The sequence below is a fragment of the Cebus imitator genome, unplaced genomic scaffold, assembly GCF_001604975.1.
Source record: "Cebus imitator isolate Cc_AM_T3 unplaced genomic scaffold, Cebus_imitator-1.0 Scaffold167, whole genome shotgun sequence".
NCBI classification, from domain to species: domain Eukaryota; kingdom Metazoa; phylum Chordata; class Mammalia; order Primates; family Cebidae; genus Cebus; species Cebus imitator.
The window spans coordinates 2,101,713-2,118,772 of NW_016107482.1; the positions used below are offsets into that span (position 1 = coordinate 2,101,713).

Below are 17,060 nucleotides of genomic sequence, written 5' to 3' on the forward strand. Positions count from 1 at the left end.
CTTTTTATCAAGGAAGCAAAGTCAGACAAACCATTTGATGCTGGAAGGCAGCTGCACAGGCACCCCAGAAGGTGACCTGGGAACTGTATTTAGATTGTGTACATAAAGGATTTCACCATAGATGGATGGCCCTAGAGTTAGCGCATATTCTAAATTTGTCTTTGTATTTCCATCAGCAATGAAGATGATGGAAGTATAGAAACAGAAATTGATCATGACATACATAGATATATAGGTTTCAACTGCAATGTGAATAAAGTGGAGAAAATGGGGAACAATCAAATAAATATCTTATTTTTATGAAAAATATAATGTCTAGTGGAGAACACTGATTTATCTTTGATGACCAACTCAAGCGGCACCTTCTCTAGGAAGCCTTTCTCACCTTGTCTCCCAGAGAGAACTGGTCTTCTTTAACTCGCTCTACCTAGAACAGACTTCTACCTAGCATCTACGACATTCGATTGTTTTTATGTATGTTTCTATCCCGTGACTAGATTTCTTAAAGGCAGGGAAGGGTCCTTTCTGTCTGTCTCTGTCTCTCCAGCACATGAGCTAGTATCTGCCACATGGTAGGTGCTCCATGGATATTTTCTAAGCTGCAAATTTGAAGGAGAACTCTCTGCTACTGTGGAGAAGGCAAAGCCATCACACAATAAAATGATGTGAAGGTCATGTGTATCTTTAGAATGAGCTCATCTCCCTTTCTAGACCTCTTTCCTCTCTTAAAGACACCTTATTTTCCAACTTTCTAGACTCAGAGAAGTTGTCTGTGGCCAAAGCCCCAGGCTGTGGAACTAAAACTACCTTCTCTTTCCTAAGAACTCTCTGACCTCACAATGCCTCTCTTTCTGCCTCCCTTCTTCCACTCCAGAAATTAAAATCATTTCTTTTTATTTAGTAGGAAGAACGTGTTTTCATTTGAAAAGATAGCAGCAGCTTAACCCGAGTAAGTCTCAGGTTGGAGAAATTTCAAGAATAATGATAAAGGGCAAAGAAGAATTCCAACCCTGGAAAATCAAGCCCCTGCCAGGGAGAAACTTAGAAGCATGGCTTTGAATCACATTGATTTGGTTCCTCTGGCCTGGTCAACTAGATTAAATTAATTCGCAAGCTGAGCTTTGTATGTAGTGTTTGTGCAACTCATCCACCTTACTTTACCTGCTGACTTCTTAACCAAGAGTGCTGAAATTAGAGCCATTGTGTACAGCCTGCATGTAGACACTTTCTTTTTTTGGAGAAAGCAAAATGGGCTCCCTGTAATTTCCACCAGATGCCCAACAGTGTCTCATCATAATTTCCACCAGATGCCCGACAGTATCTTCAGTCGGAAGGTTAAGACAAATGAACTAACAGAAGACTCTTAATTCTTCTCAGGGAGATTTGAATCAATCTTCCCATAAAAACTCTCACAGATAATAAATACCCTTCCCCTGTAAACCCTGTGCTTTTCTGATCTTTTTGCAATCTCTAATAATCCTTAACTTCCAATAGTATTTGCACAGCTATATATTTTTTCACGACAGTGTATCAAAGTGACATTAAAATATTCTCAGTTCTTTGTAATGCAACGCCTACCTCCTAGGATTCCCCAGTAATTAGGTCAATGGCCTAATAGAACAAACATAGTGGGAACAAGCTGTAAGAATATCGATTCTTTATTCCTCAAAGCAGCATTTCAAAGTCTGCAAATGAAGCCTTAACTGAAAGAAATATAAATGTAAGACGACACAAGGAGGGAATAAAGAATCGCAAAATCTAAGATTTGGGAAGAAACTGAGAGGTTGTTATTTGTGTCCCTGCACCCATTGCTGGGATAGTTATTATGGTGTCTCCAACAAATAGTCATGCATTATGATTATTTGAGGACCTCCACTGGTGAGGAATTCACTGCCACTCAAGGTATTTTATTCCACTGTTATAATCCCTGAATTTCTAGAAGGTTCATCTTAAAATTTAGTCAAAATCTCCCCTGTAGTTAGGTTGCTTTAGAAATCTGGGTAACACGACTCCTTCCGCTATCTAGATTGCCTTTCAAAAAGTTGAAGGCAGTTTTTTAGTTCCGCGTTCCTTATCATCTTTAGACAGCACTTGGCCCTGCTTCTCTTTGCTTATCTTCACAGTTCCCGGTACTGTGCAGTTTGACTGGTAATTACCCAGAGAGTTAATGAAGAAGTGAATGATTGAGCACCTATCTTAGCTGTATCTCTGCAGTATAAGGAGATGGCAAGAGATGCCCAGGGTTTTAAATCAGGGCATGGCATCTTTCCTGCCACCTACTGCTAGTGGGTCCTCTGGAGCAAGGTGGGGTAGGGGCAGTCTGAGCTGGAGTGGGGGGGTGCTCTCTTACTAACAGTGGTCTGGACACCCATCTCCAATGAGTTAGTCTGAGATAACTAAAATATATAAAACCAAAAATATATAAAAGCAAGCTGTACCCTGACCACCTTGCGCACATGTTCTCAGGACCTCCTGAGGGCTGTGCCATGGGCCATGGTCACTCATATCTGGCTCAGGACTCATACTTGAACTTTCGCACATGCCCTCAGGCCTAAGTTTAAAAAAATCTTGCAAGGCACAGGTACCTTCTTCATTCCTGCATGTAGCCAGGGTTTTTTTTTTTTTTTTTTTTTTTTGAGATGGAGTTTCACTCTTGTTACCCAGGCTGGAGTGCAATGGCTTGATCTCGGCTCACCGCAACCTCCGCTTCCTGGGTTCACGCAATTCTCCTGCCTCAGCCTCCTGAGTAGCTGGGATTACAGGCATGCACCACCATGCCCTGCTAATTTTTTGTATTTTTAGTAGAGACGGGGTTTCACCGTGTTGACCAGGATGGTCTCGATCTCTTGACCTAGTGATCCACCCGCCTTGGCCTCCCAAAGTGCTGGGATTACAGGCTTGAGCCACCGCGCCCGGCCTGTAGCCAGGGTTTTAAAGCATGCAGATGCCTATGGGATCCGGCAGCTTTTGATAGGGTAAGAGTTCAGGAAGTAAGAAGACACAGGCAGGGCAGAATTTAAGAATGCCTCCTCAATTGAATAGATTCGCATTATTTAAGACATTGTGCATTTTAAAAACACTCTTAGTTTAGTCCTTGTGGTTTAGAATACAGAATATGCCACCAGACAGAAGAAGGGAGGGTGAATCCAGCCCTGCTTCTTACTGGCTGTGAGATTTGGAAGTGCCTCAGTTTCTACAACGATAAAAATTACACCAATCAAACAGGGTCATAATGAGAAGTAAATGCTGTGCGGATTAATTAAAATAGTGCTCAGCATAGAGTTTTATGTGCATGTGTATGTGTGTGTGCAATTTGATACAATTATATTCATTATGCACTGTCTGTCTTCATGGCAGCTGTATTTCCCAAGGAGTGGCCTGACAGGTACAATTGTGCCTATGGAACTATACCCAAAAGATGCTTTGGAAAAAATCTTGCACATTAGTGCTCTGTAGCCAACCATATTACTATGGTCCAATGACATCATCAGAGGATGATCTCGTTTAGAAAGAAGATTGCTGGGCTGACTATTGGAAAACCTAGATTCTGGTCCTTGCTGTGCCATAGATTGCCTCACTGGCACATCCACCTGCTGAACTTCTCCACGTCTCAGTGTCCTCAATCAGCCTTATCACTCTCACAAAGCGCTGATGGGCAGAGTCTAAGACCTGCCATGTTTATAGAAGGGTCCTAATCATAATTACATTAAAGGCTATTGGTAAACAGATCTAATGAGCCATAATGTTTTCCCCTCACTCTTGTGGGTTCTTCAAGTCCAGATGGGCTTGGAATGAGCCACTGTTATCCTAGTCTCTATTTTTCTCCTTTTTCCTTCCCTTCTATTTTTCTCTTAGAAAGAAGGACACCTGTTACATCATGCGGCCCATCATTTTTAATATAGCACTTCAGGCCTGATTCAGTATTTCATCATTTCTTTAGTCCCATACATCATTCATGGCTTTTGATGTTGTAAATATCTGGAAAGCAAGATGAATCGAAGAGGAATAAACCCACGAAGAAATAAAGCAAGATAATAATTTAGAGTTTCCTCATTGGGCCTGGAGAGGACGCTGTGTATGGGGCACACTCCAGGATTCCTTTCTGTTAGGCCCCACCACTGTTCAGGCAGAAAAGAAAGGAAGTGATAACATTTTGGTTTATAGAACAACAATATTATAGTTTTATCAAATAAAATGCCCAAAATCTTTCTGTTTCAAAATAGCAAATGCCACAGTTTGTCATTATATTAAAACAAATCAGCCTGAAAAAAAAAAAAAGAAAGAAATCTGATTCTCAGAAGCAAGCCACCTATTCTTTGCAGTTATGACTCAAATATTAACTATTTTTCTCTAAGACCTGGAAAATCACCTTCTATTAATGCAGCCTGCATGCATGCTTATTGTTTTAACCGCCTTCGTAAAGAAGGCTGCAGGAAAAATATATGTGGCAAGTGTCCTTCTGAAATTCAGATATGCTTATGATCTTCTCCTTTGCACTTAACGAATTCCGGCACAGAATAAATAATAAAGAATTACTGCTATCCAGTTGAGGCAAATTAAAGTCAATGCATTTGAGACTTCGGCAGTGAATTGACACTGGCCCTGAAGATCAATGGCAACTCATAAAGGTAAAGTATAGTCAAGGGTTTGGCTGGAAGTCTGAAAATAAGCTGCCCAGGTGGGCCCAACTTGAGGTTGAAATTATGCAGAGTTCTGGAGTGCACGCACCTGTCCCTCCAGCCCAGGCTGAGACGCCACTGGGCATCATGACATCACACTCACCATTCTTGCAGAGCAGAACAGCCAGGAAGTTCTGAGAGGAAGAATTGACAAAGAGCAAAAGACTGGGTGCTTGGGCTGTCACAAAGCTAAATGCAATGCTTTCCTTGGATGGAGCTGAATCTGTGTAAATAGCTGAAGATGAGAGGCTTATATTCTTGGTCACAGGATAGGGTTCTTGAAACATGTAAGTAACTGACGTGCCAGCCTCAAAAACAGCAGAAACTTCTGAAAAATATAAGAGGGGAGAGCACACATTGAAACCTTTAGGTCCATTGCTTAAGCCAGCCATAACTGCTTGCTCTTGTTTCCTATGCACTGGGCACTGTGTGAGGAGAATTACATGCATCTCACGATGTGTTTCCACCATCATTTTGAAGTGGCAGAAGTCATTATTCTTATTTATAATGGGAAGCTTGAGGATCTCACAGGTTGCAAACCTTGAACAGGGTGGCATAGCCAGGAAAGAAAGCTCAGGTTTGCCTTCTGCAGTTTAGGTGCAGTTCTGCATACCATCTATCTGCAAAATAACGACCATGTGCCATGCAAATTTCCTGAGAAGCAAAGATAAGGTGTCCCTGCCTCCAGCACAGCGCATAGAGAAATGCACCGGTACCATCTTACTCCCAAAACTGAGAACCTTGAGAACCTGACAGTTCTGGTTCGTGTTCTTCTTCTCGTGTCTCAGGGAGAGCGTGGATGGTCATTAAGTAGAGTAAGACATCGGGGTGAGCAGCAGTAATTCTCCATGATGTTGGGTAAAACGTGAAGAAAAATGAAAGCAGCAACGAAGAAATTTATGGAAAAGTAGAAAAGGCCTAAGTATACAACTCTTAAACTCATTTTTTTTTAGGTGTGTAGGCATTGACACTCAGTTCCAAATTACAGCCAAGACTTGGGTAAAGAGGCTGTCCTATGGGAAACAGTCCCTCTAACACAACACACTGGATAGAGATCCGCCACCACCAGGAAGAAATATGGGATCTAGAAACTGATAAAATTCAATTAGCGGGATCTGCAAGTCACCCAGCCTCCTGGGAGAATGCTCTAGCATGCCAAGTGTTATCATGTTAATGCAGTGGCAGGAGCACTGCCCGAGTCAGCACTGAATCTAGATGTCCATTTGACTTCACGCTGGCCGTGTGATCTCAGGCACGATAACGAACTCTATGGAGAACGTTTTCTTATGAATGGGGATCATAACACCTACCTCATCCGCATTTCTCTGTGGGTAAGTGAGCTGATGTATGTAAGGCACTTAAGAGAGCTGCCCAGTACAGTTTGAACTTACAGAGTGTTAGAAGAGAATTTAACCAGAAGCCATCCCAATAGACTTTTATACAATATATGCATTTATTAACTGCTCATCATCTGTCCCAGTGCTGACATACTCTCCTTGGATCAAGGTTGCTCTTGAGTTCACTTTAAATTTTATCTCTATACAGTAATGGAGTATGTAGAGGAGGCTCTTTCATAGGGCAGTACACCTTAGTTCAGGCAGCAAACCTCTGCCATAAAAATTGCACAGTAAACATGAACCCATATTGGCATGATTAATTTCCCTTTAACCTAAATGGCATATGGAATGTTCCAAACACTCCATGAAAGTCTCTGATTGAGTTAGTGGCACCTAGAATATAATAATACCCGGCTTTTGCTTCTTAATTCTATTGCAAATGTGTTCCACCTCGTGAAAATTCTGTAGCACTCTGTAATAGTGCCAAAAAATTAAAGTTGCATATTTATGCATATTGCCTAGCAGATTGGGAATACTAGTTCATTTTTACTAAAGGTGGAGAGAAAGTGTTTTGCATTTATCATGCAGGTTACAACCTTGGTACTCCTGATTATAAAAATATGCAGCAGACATCTGTGGCAGTGAAAATTCTGGTTACCATCAGCTTGATTCAAGAATTTTCCTTGAGCAAATTTTCTCAGGGATATTTGGCCTGCATGTTGAGCTACCACCTCTTAGTTAACAAAATAAAAGGCCTTTATCTCATGTTTGTGTGTGTGCTAAACAGAAGTAAAGTTCAGAGCCTTCTGTTAGGAATAACATAAATATATATAGGGGCATATATAGGATATTACTTTTTTCTTTATACTTAGGAGAAGAAATTAAAAATAAAGAGCATTTTGTAATTAGAAGTGTAAAACAGGGCCAGGAGTGGTGGCTCATGCCTGTAATCCCAGCACTTTGGGATTACAGATCCCTGATCCAAAGTAGGCGGATCACCTGAGGTTGGGAGTTCAAGACCAGCATGACCAACATGGAAAAACCCTGTCTCTCCTAAAACTACAAAACTAGCCAGGCTTGGTGGTGCACCCCTGTAGTCCCAGCTACTTAGGTGGCTGAGGGGAGAATTGCTTGAACCTGAGAGGGGGAGGTTTCAGTCAGCCAAGATTTTACCATTGCATTCCAGTCTGGGCAACAAAAGGGAGACTCCATCTCAAACAAACAACAACAACAACAAAAAAGTCAAACTAAATTTCTGTTGTCACTCTTCCTCCAGCTCCAGTCTAATTATTTTTAATATTTAAATATTGTCTATTTTATCATAAAGCTAAATTCAGCAATACACCTGGATTATATTATTATTTCAGTTTCTTATACTTTAAAATCTAAGAGTTTAACTTTTTGATCAGATGGATTGAGGTATCAGAATATCTGAAACCACTGGCCTTAAAGGATAAAGAAATAACTTGAAGGTGGTGTCTAATGACCATGTTGCTTCTCCAAGGCCACAGAGCCACGATCGGCCACATCCCTTGAGCTTGGTTCCACCTCTTGGTGGAAGAAGCTATGCTAACTCGGTTCTGAGATGGTAAGACACACATTTTAAAAAATAAACCTAGTGGAAGTTAACCCTGGGCTTGATGTGTTAGTGACAGAGACAATGTTTTCCAGAGCTGGATGTCTCTGAGAGGAGAGTATCCTGAGCAGGCCTGCAAGAGGATCTCCACATTGACAGCGCGTTGATATGTGGCACGAACTAGAAGGAGCTGAAAATGGGATGATACTGGAGGGTGTGCCTCCGAGCCTCCATGGGGCCTATAGACTTGGAGCTAGGGCCTGGTTCTACCCATGTCTTGGGGTCACCGGATCCTACTCAACCTCAGGTTACTCAAATATAAATCAGGATGAATTCAATCTTGGGATGGGTTAAAGGATTGGAATAAAGTACATAAAAGCACAGCACATAGTAGGAACTCAATAAATAGTCTTATTAAGCTGGTCTTAATACTAGTAATAGAATTAGATTTGGAATTAGAACAAACAGAAAGACCAGTGCTGGGTGATAAATAGTCTAGAAATTGTCCAGAAATCATCCAAGCTGTAATTAATTTAGATAAAATCAAACAAACTAAATAAAAATAAAACAATTGGAAATTTGAATACTGAGCAAGTATTTCAAAAATTATTATACTTTTCTTATGATAATGATCCTGTGGATATATGTTCATAATGAGTGTTTATCTTTTAGTAATAAATGATGTAATATTTATAGAGGAAATAGTATTATGTTTGAGATTTGCTTCAAAATAATAAAGGAGAAGCTTAGGAGGTGAATGTATTGATGAAGCAAAAATGATCATGAGTTTATAACTGTTGAAGTTAGATAATGGGTGCATGGGAGTTCTTAAACTCTTGTCCTACAGCATATTTTTGCCATTTTTCTATAATAAAAAGTAAAAATAAATGATATAGTTTGAAAGAAACATAAGGATTAAATGATTTCTGACAGGTTTTTGGCAATATGTAAAGAGTACCCAAATGTACATACTTTTATTTTTTCACTGAAATTATTATATTAAGAAAATAATCAATATTGTGTTTATCATAGCATTGTTTACACACAAAATTTTAGTTAATGAAAAATGTCAATCAAGAAGAGCCAGCATTTAGTGAGACTTTATGTACCGTGGGTATCCCACGTGCTTTGTAGAGTGCTCATAGAATGTTAAACATGACTCCCTGTGAAATATTCCTGCACTTTCCACATCTCATAGACGAGGAAACCAAGGAATCTTGAGGTTGAGGTACACAACAAGTGTCACACAACGTGGGCCATAGATGAACCAGAGCCTGAACTTGGGCAGGGGTGGTGCTAGCCCCATGATTTCTCTGTGAGTGGTAATGCTCTGGTAATAGGATGGATTAAACTAGGCAAGGCAATAGTGCCAGATGGAACATATTGCAATCATTAAGACGGATGCATGAAAATATTGATGACTTACATAAAAATACTGTTGAAAGGAAATAAAGAAAATTCATAAATAAAGTGCAATGGACAAAATTATCTCAGTTATATTAAGTGCAAGGGGAAAAATACTAGGAGGAAGTACAATTTCCCCATTAATGATTATTTCTGAGCACTTAGGTTGGGTTTTAACTTTTCTAGATTTATAAATAAATTTTAAAATAAATTTTATAAGTAATTATCTTACATTTTAATTAGGAAGAAAAACACTTAAAATACTATGACAGTCATATCCAGGTTATTTATTAATGGTGCGTGTGTAGCGAGGATGAGTGAGCTAACAACAAACACACCTCAACAAACGGTGTTGAGACAAGCAGATATCCACATGCAAAAGATTAAAGCCGGATCCCCTATCTCACAACAAATACAGAAATTCACTCATAATTCATCAAAGACATAACTGTAAGAGCTAAAACTATAGCACTCTTAGGAGAAACCACAGGTGTAAATCTTCATGATCTTGGATTAAGTAAGGGTTCCTTAGCTATGATTCTAAATGTATAAACAAAGATAGCAAACTAGAGAAAATAAACTTCATCAGAATTTGAACCTTCTGCATTTCAAAAGATACCATGAAAAAGACAAAATACAACCCATAGAACTGGAGAAAACATTTGCAAATCATATCTCTAATAAGGGAATTATATTTCAAAAACACAACAAATTCTTATAACTGAGTAGTAAAAAGAAGAAGAAAAAAATTAAAAATCTACAAAAGATGGAGAATTGCTTGAACCCGGGAGGTGGAGGTTGCATTGAGCTGAGATCATGCCGCTGCACTCCAGCCTGGCGACACAGTGAGATTCTGTCTCAAAAAAAAAAAAAAAAAAAAAAAATCTACAAAAGATTTTAAATATTTCTCCAAAAAATGCATATGAATATATAAATGGATCATAAGTACATGAAAAGATGTCCAATATTCTTAGTCATTAGAGAGATGAAAGTCAAAACCACAATACAATAGCTTTTCATATTCAGTAGGCTATTACCAAAAAGTCAGACAATAAAATGTGTTAGCAAGAAGGTTAAGAAATTGGAGCCCTCATACACTGCCAGTGAGAATGTAAAACGGAATAGCTACTTTGAAAAAGTTTGACAGTTCCTCAAAAGGTTAAACCTAGAGTTAATGTATGACACAACAATCTCACTTCTAGCTATATATCTAAGAAAACAGACAACATATGTCCCCATAAAAATGTGTACATGTTTATAGCAGTGTGATGTATAATAGGTAAAGAAATGAAACTATCCCAACATCCATTAACTGATCAATGAATGAACAGATAAACAAATTGTGGTGCTTTCACACTATGGGACACTCTTTGGCAATTAAGAAGGAATAAAGTAATGATGAATGTTAAAACACGGATGAACTGTGATCATATTATACTAAGTAAAAGAAATCGGACACAAAAAGGCCACACACTATATGGTTCTATTTATATGAAAGGCCCAGGATGGGCAAATCCACAAAGAGAGAATGTAGATTAGTGGTTTCCAGAGACGGGGGAAGGGTTGATGGGGGAAGGGGTAATGGGGGCTAATGGCATGGAATTTCTTTTTGGGATGATGAAAATGTCTTGAAATTGATAGTGGTGATGGCTTTACAACTGCGTGAATGTCATAAAGATCACTGAATTAGATACCTTAAAAGGGTGGATTTTATGGCATATAAATTATATCTCAATAATAAAAAGAGATAAAAAATACACAAAACAAAAGTTGCATGTTTGAAGAGATGGAATCCTATTATCATGTTCATGTATAGAATGAAATTAGGGTCATAAAGAGAAAAAGTGAACAAAAAATAAGCCAGAGGGACCTCCAGCTCTGACATTTAGCAAGTCAGTACACCTTTATAAACCACTAATCAGTTAAATTTAGATATTAATACCTGCTTTATTTGTTTGGATGAGGAATATATGTTGCAGTTAATTACTAGTTATTGATTTTTTATCATGGTTATTTCTTTCTACCATTATGAGAAACAGAAAATCGGCCAATGGGCCATAGTTCTGACCTAGGGATTGGTAATGCAAAAATATGTCCCTAATTCTACCCAAGATATAATCAGCATTTACACACCATCTCCTTGAAATATACTATGCCATAATAACTGGCAAGGAAGACTACCCCAATCGCCCAAGAGACCACCCTTTGTTCAAAACCGTCTTGTAGCCTCTGGCTCCACATTTCAGTTCCAGCCACATCGCCCAGAGGCAGTTGGCAGGGCTCAAAGATGCGACTAAAAAGACAATCTTACATACATTGTGAGGACTGAATATACAGTGAATTATTTGGTGAGCATTATCAGAAAGAATGAATAGTTTGGAAACAGCGAAATGCAAAGCACACAAAACGGCTAGGCACACATTTGCCTATGTAACTTGTAGATCATTAAAAAAATTGGGAAGAAGCACAGAGGTGTTGAAACCTATGCAGGAAAAAGATACAGGGCTGTGGGCAGAAGAAAATTGATAGGAATGGCTTTGGAGAAAGGAGCCCAAAAAATAAAAATAAATTAGGCTACATTTAGAACAATATGATATACGAGATCTTTGAATAATTTCCCTAGAGAAATGCAGAGAGGTCTCCCGTTCACTTTCTTCCAAACAAAAGACTTGGGTAGAGATGCTGAGAATTCTTGTGCATCTCAGTGTGTGGGTCATGGTATTTACTCTGTTTGTGCTCCTAATAGTGTGGGGGACAGCTGTAAGGTGGCATTCACACTTCTCAGGGGAAGTTGTTCGGAGACCTCTCCCAGTGTGAATACCTAGCAGCACTTTCCTTGTTTAGCTCACAATACAACCCCTTGGAATGCAACCTGTTTTATTTTAAGCTCCCATGTACTTAGCCCTAAAATTTTTACCATTAATTTTCTCCCAAGAAGCATAACATGCTCTTTGGCAATAATAAGTAAGTAATTCAAACTAATTGAGGAGAAGGCACCTGTAAGAGTGAATGGCGGGTTTAAATTATAGTATCCCTCCGAGAAAACAGTGAGTGTTTTTTTCCCCTCTTTTGTCTCTAAGCTCCAACTGTAGTAAGCTGGACTAAATAAACCATTGTTTTGTAAAGGTGCTTTGAAGATGTGCTTCAATGAAGAGAGAAAAATTACTTATAATTGCTATGATTATTTGTAAATGGTGTCTCAAAATGATTCAAGCATTTTATTTTAATAATTCAAATGCTGCTCTTGAAATATTGTTTACATTATTCACTGAACAAACCTTATTCCAGCAATAAAATAAACTTAAAATACTGCAAAGATTCAGAGTACACCAAATCTTTTTTCTTATGTTTGAAAAATACTACGTATTTATACTCAATATTGAAATTTTCTAGTTTCTTGAGGTATCTTGAATTTATCTAGAGAATTCACACAATAATCCTCATTCCTTGTCCAAGGTGCATATCCATGATTTTTCATTTGTGTCAATGTAAATAACTCATAAGATTGTGAAGGGGTGTAGAGAAAGCCCCAGGGCAGAAATTTTGACTTTCATGTGCCTTTCAGTCCCAGCTTACTGATGAACTAAATATGAGCCTTCAGACAGGGCTCTTAAAGCCTCGGACCTTCGCTCACATCACCTGCAGAATAGAGAGGCGTCACCAGATACATGGTACTTTGCTGACTAATTTACCATTACACTCTTTGTTGTAAAAATAATCTAACATGGCTTCAGTGTCTCTAAGGCACCCCAGAGCAAGATTCCACAATTGTTTGATTACATTTATGAATTGAGGGATTGGAAGTGGAAATAGCAATGGGGTCACTGACTATCTAGCCAACAGCAGAAATGTGAGTCCGCCTCTTTCACTTCTCAACTGGCATTTTGGCCATGGGCAGGTTGTTTTCCTGTGATCGTCCATCCAGTTCAGTGGCATTGCCAGTGCACACACCCAGTACCAACAAGTATATGCGATTATGCTGAGAAATTATGCGGACTCTCTAAACAGAGGGAGAGTAGATGACAAAGACTGTCTCAGAGTGTGAGTATCACATAGCCTGACCATTGCGTGTAGGTAAGGCAGCACTGGACTCAGGAGAAACAGGAGCGCCTACGGTACCTTTTTTGCAAAAGGGCCCTTCATAAGGTGAATTGGTGCAATCGCACAGGTAGCCACTGTGCTTCTCCACACACTTGCCCCCATTGTGGCAGATGCTGCCGTAGCTGCTGCAGTGGCCTGGGCAGCCTGGCCTGACTCCAGATGTGACCTTTGCCCTCTCTTCCAGGTCCAGTTTCTGTCCATTCAAGTGTAAGGAGCGAATGCATCCTAGGAAACCTTTCTGTCTGGAAGACGTTCCCCCTAAGAGGTAAAATAAAGGAAACAAATGTAAGGTATTATAGGGCTCAATGCATTTAGGTTTAATGTTGGCATGAGTAAGAGTTAAGTATCTATCTATTGTCATGCAGGGCTCAATTAATTTTTTCATTAAAGTTTCCAGTGAGAGTTGGAATTCCGAAGAGCCCCCAAAAAACAAAATGCATGTCCTAGAAACATGGATGGAGCTAGAGGCCATTAACATTAGCAAACTAAGGCAGGAACAGAAAACCAAATACCCCACGTTCTCATTTATAATTGGAAGGCAATGATGAGAACACTTGGACACAAAGAGGGGAGAAACAGACACTGGGGCCTACTTGAGGGTAGAGGGTGGGAGGAGAGAGAGGAGCAAGAACAAATAACTGTTGGGTACTAAGCTTAGTACCTGGGTAACAAAATAATCTGTACAATAAATCCCTGTTATATAAGTTTACCAATATAATAAACCTGCACGTTTACCCCCGAACCTAAAATTAAAGTTAAGAAAAAAATGCATGTCCTTCTAGGCTGGGAACACCCTCCTTCAGGCTCTTGCCATATACATACAAAAAGTGAAAGATTATAGTTACTACATTTTACAAATTTAAGAGTAAAACTTCAGATAGCCATGTTTCTTGCGAAAAAAAAAATGAATTCTTACACAGTCTATGGCACACTTTCATCTGAAGTGGAAGGCACAGAGTGGGACTATCTTTTCTGGCAATGTTAGACAAAAGCTGTTAAGTACACCAACTTATAAAACTTTAACAGGCTTCCTAATGCTTACGCAGTGCAGTGCCGTGCAGTGGAAGGTGGGTGGACTAGAGCCAGGTAGACGTGGAGTCAGCCTTATGTCACTTGCTGATTAGTCATATTGACCATGGAATTACCTAAGACTCAGCTACTTGATCTATAAAATAAAAATCTACTCTGTGTGTGTATGGTGAGGCTTGGTTAAGATCATAGAATACAGTATGCCCAGTGGTGCATGCTTGTAATACCAGCACTTTGAGAGGCCAAAGCGAGCAGATCACCTGAGGTCAGGAGTTCAAGACCAGCCTGGCCAACATGGTGAAACCCCATCTTTACTAAAAATACCAAACTTAGCCGGACATGGTGGTGGGTGCCTGTAATCCCAGCTACTTAGGAGGCTAAGGCAGGAGAATTGCTTGAACCTGGGAGGTGGAACCTGCGGTGAGCTAAGATCACACCACTGCTCTCTAGCCTGGATCACAGGGTGAGACTCTGCCTCAAAAAAAAAAAAAAAAAAAAAAAAAAAAAGATAATAGAATACAATACATGGCCAATTGTTGCTGCTCCCTTGCCTTGTCTTGCACCTTCACAATGGCTAGAAGCAGGTCCTTAATATATATGTGCTGATTAATCCTAGAGCTAATTCTTACATTATGACTTAGAAGACAGATTTCTTTTTGTGGAATACTCAATAGGCTTGTAAACTTTCTGCTGTGGGTATATCTTGAAGGTTTCAGAGAGATTTGATATGTATCTTGAAAATTATTCTAGAATCAGACAGATTTAATATTTCAGAGTGTTTTGTTCCCATCAGAAATCCAGCCTTCCAACAGCCTACCCCTCTGATATCAGGAAAATGTGTGTTGAGAGACAAACCGGGAAATTAAGCTAAGTCCCATCTGAAGGTATTTATTTGGTGCTGAAACTCCAGGGAGAATCCAGGAAAGGCAGAGGTACAGTTCAAATCCTTGGGCTCAAGTTTACACATATGGATGAGTGAAGGCCACACACAGGTCTTTGAGGTCTACCAGACGTACTATTGGAGGGGCGGAGAAGTTAGAAGGGAAAATACCAAGGGCAGGGCCAGCTTGTCATTCATCTTCTGTACCCTTAGGGTCTCCCATCTGAGCCTCATTCTAGAAATTATTCTACAACTTTATTAAATCTTTGTCTGGCAAATGACCAGATACAGATGTGTTCCTATCAACATGGATCAGATGAGAAACTGAAATGCATTATCTTAGACAGGGAATAGAAATGTTAAATGAGAAACAAAGCTCTAAGTTAAAGGAATGAATAGAAAATCTAAAGAATTCCTGGTATTAGCCAGACTGGCCCAGTGATGGGCTTTGAGGAAGGCAAGGAAATAATTAGAAATGGGGAGGACGTGAGTAGGACATGGGCAGGGGAGAGAGGGGAGAAAAGGGCTATTTTTCCTAAATCCCATCAGGTCAGCAGACTCATAAATATATGCATGACATTCACTTGCTACATCCAAAGATATTTATCTTAAGGGATAAATCTAGTCTTGTATTCTGAAGTAATGATACCTAGAATACGGTATGTGTTCAATCATTATGTTTTCAGTTCCCATAAGTGATACCCAAGCAGGCCAGGAGGCCAAACCCAAATTGCGTTCTTCTGTCTGTCTCAATTTTGGTGAGTCAATCTCTTTAACCACAAGATAAATCAATTATAAACACAAGCAGATTATAGAAGGTTCATTATTTCTTTCCTAGAGAGAGTGTGTGTAGAATAAAAAGGAGAGGATTTATGTAGTCACATGTTTTCTTTGGTTTTGTTTTTCTCATTTTGTAGTCACTCCCCATGGTGGATTTGAATAACTCTTCATATATCTTGTTAGTGTCATTTTTCTTTTAGCAGAAGTGAAGAATGCAAGATCTATTGCACGTTTTCTTGCGTGTGGCTTAGTCAACAAGTTTATAAATGGAGAAGATGGCTGGGGTGGGTGGTTTCTATGGCAAAAGTGCACTCCTTAAGGTTAGAGACTTACAGAGCCTGGCGATGGTGCCACAAAACAAGGTGATTATTTCAATTACAGATGCTGACAAAACACAATGACACAGTGAGTTATGAACTCAGTTGCAGTGACCTGAATTTCCATTTTTCCCTGGCTGCTTTACTCTTTACAAAGGAGAAAACTATGAGTAAGTTTGCTTTTTCTTTATGAAGAGAATAATTTTTAAAAGTTGCCCTTCCTCCAACACACACACACACACACACACACACACACACACACACACACAGAGAGAGAGAGAGAGAGAGAGAGAGAGAATAGTTGTTAGTTCTGTGTATTCTCTGACGATGTTTCCTACTATATGTAGAGAGTTATTGGAGATGCGAATCTTCTGTACAACCTTTTGTACAGGAAAGCAGCAGTGATCTTTCCGCACCCTCCTCTCATAGTCCTCCTCCCCTTCCCCAGTTCTGCAGCTCCCCCCCCCTTTCAGAAATCTCTATTTTTGATTCCTTTTGCTTACCTCTTTCTCTCCTTCTTTCCTTCCTTCTTTTCTTTCTTTCTCTCTTTCTCTCTCTCTCTTTCTTTCTCTCTTTCTCTTTCTCTTTCTTTCTTTCTTTCTTTTCTTCTTTCTTTCTTTCTTTCTTTTTTTTTTCCAATTTATTTATTTTATTGCATTTTAAGAAAGAAAGAGAAAGAAAGAAAGAAGGATTTGCTTGTCATCAGAAAAATCCAAATCTTTCTTCCTTCCTTCCTTCCTTCCTTCCTTCCTTCCCTCCTTCCTTCCTTCCTTCCTTCCTTCCTTCCTTCCTTCCTTCTTTCCTTCCTTTTCTGTCTTTCTTCCTTGCTTGCTTTTTACTTTTCTTTCTCTATCTCCTCCCTCCTTCCCTCCTTTCCTCCCTCCCTCCCTCCTTTCCTCCCTTCCTTCCTTGTTTCTATTTTCTTTCTGCCTTTTTTTTTTTTTTTTTTTTTTTTTT

The 17,060-nt window shown here is 39.4% G+C and overlaps 1 protein-coding gene across 1 annotated transcript in view; it reads right to left on the reverse strand.

Moving 5' to 3' along the window:
- Positions 1 to 17,060, reverse strand: part of CNTNAP5 (contactin associated protein family member 5) — an 865,582-nt gene that overhangs the window by 123,304 nt on the left and 725,218 nt on the right. Inside the window, exons 18-19 of the mRNA XM_017544214.2 lie at positions 13,116 to 13,355; positions 4,783 to 5,007 (exon numbers count right to left, since the gene is read on the reverse strand). Coding sequence (XP_017399703.1) covers positions 4,783 to 5,007; positions 13,116 to 13,355 — 465 coding nt within the window. The remainder of the gene's footprint in view (positions 1 to 4,782; positions 5,008 to 13,115; positions 13,356 to 17,060) is intronic.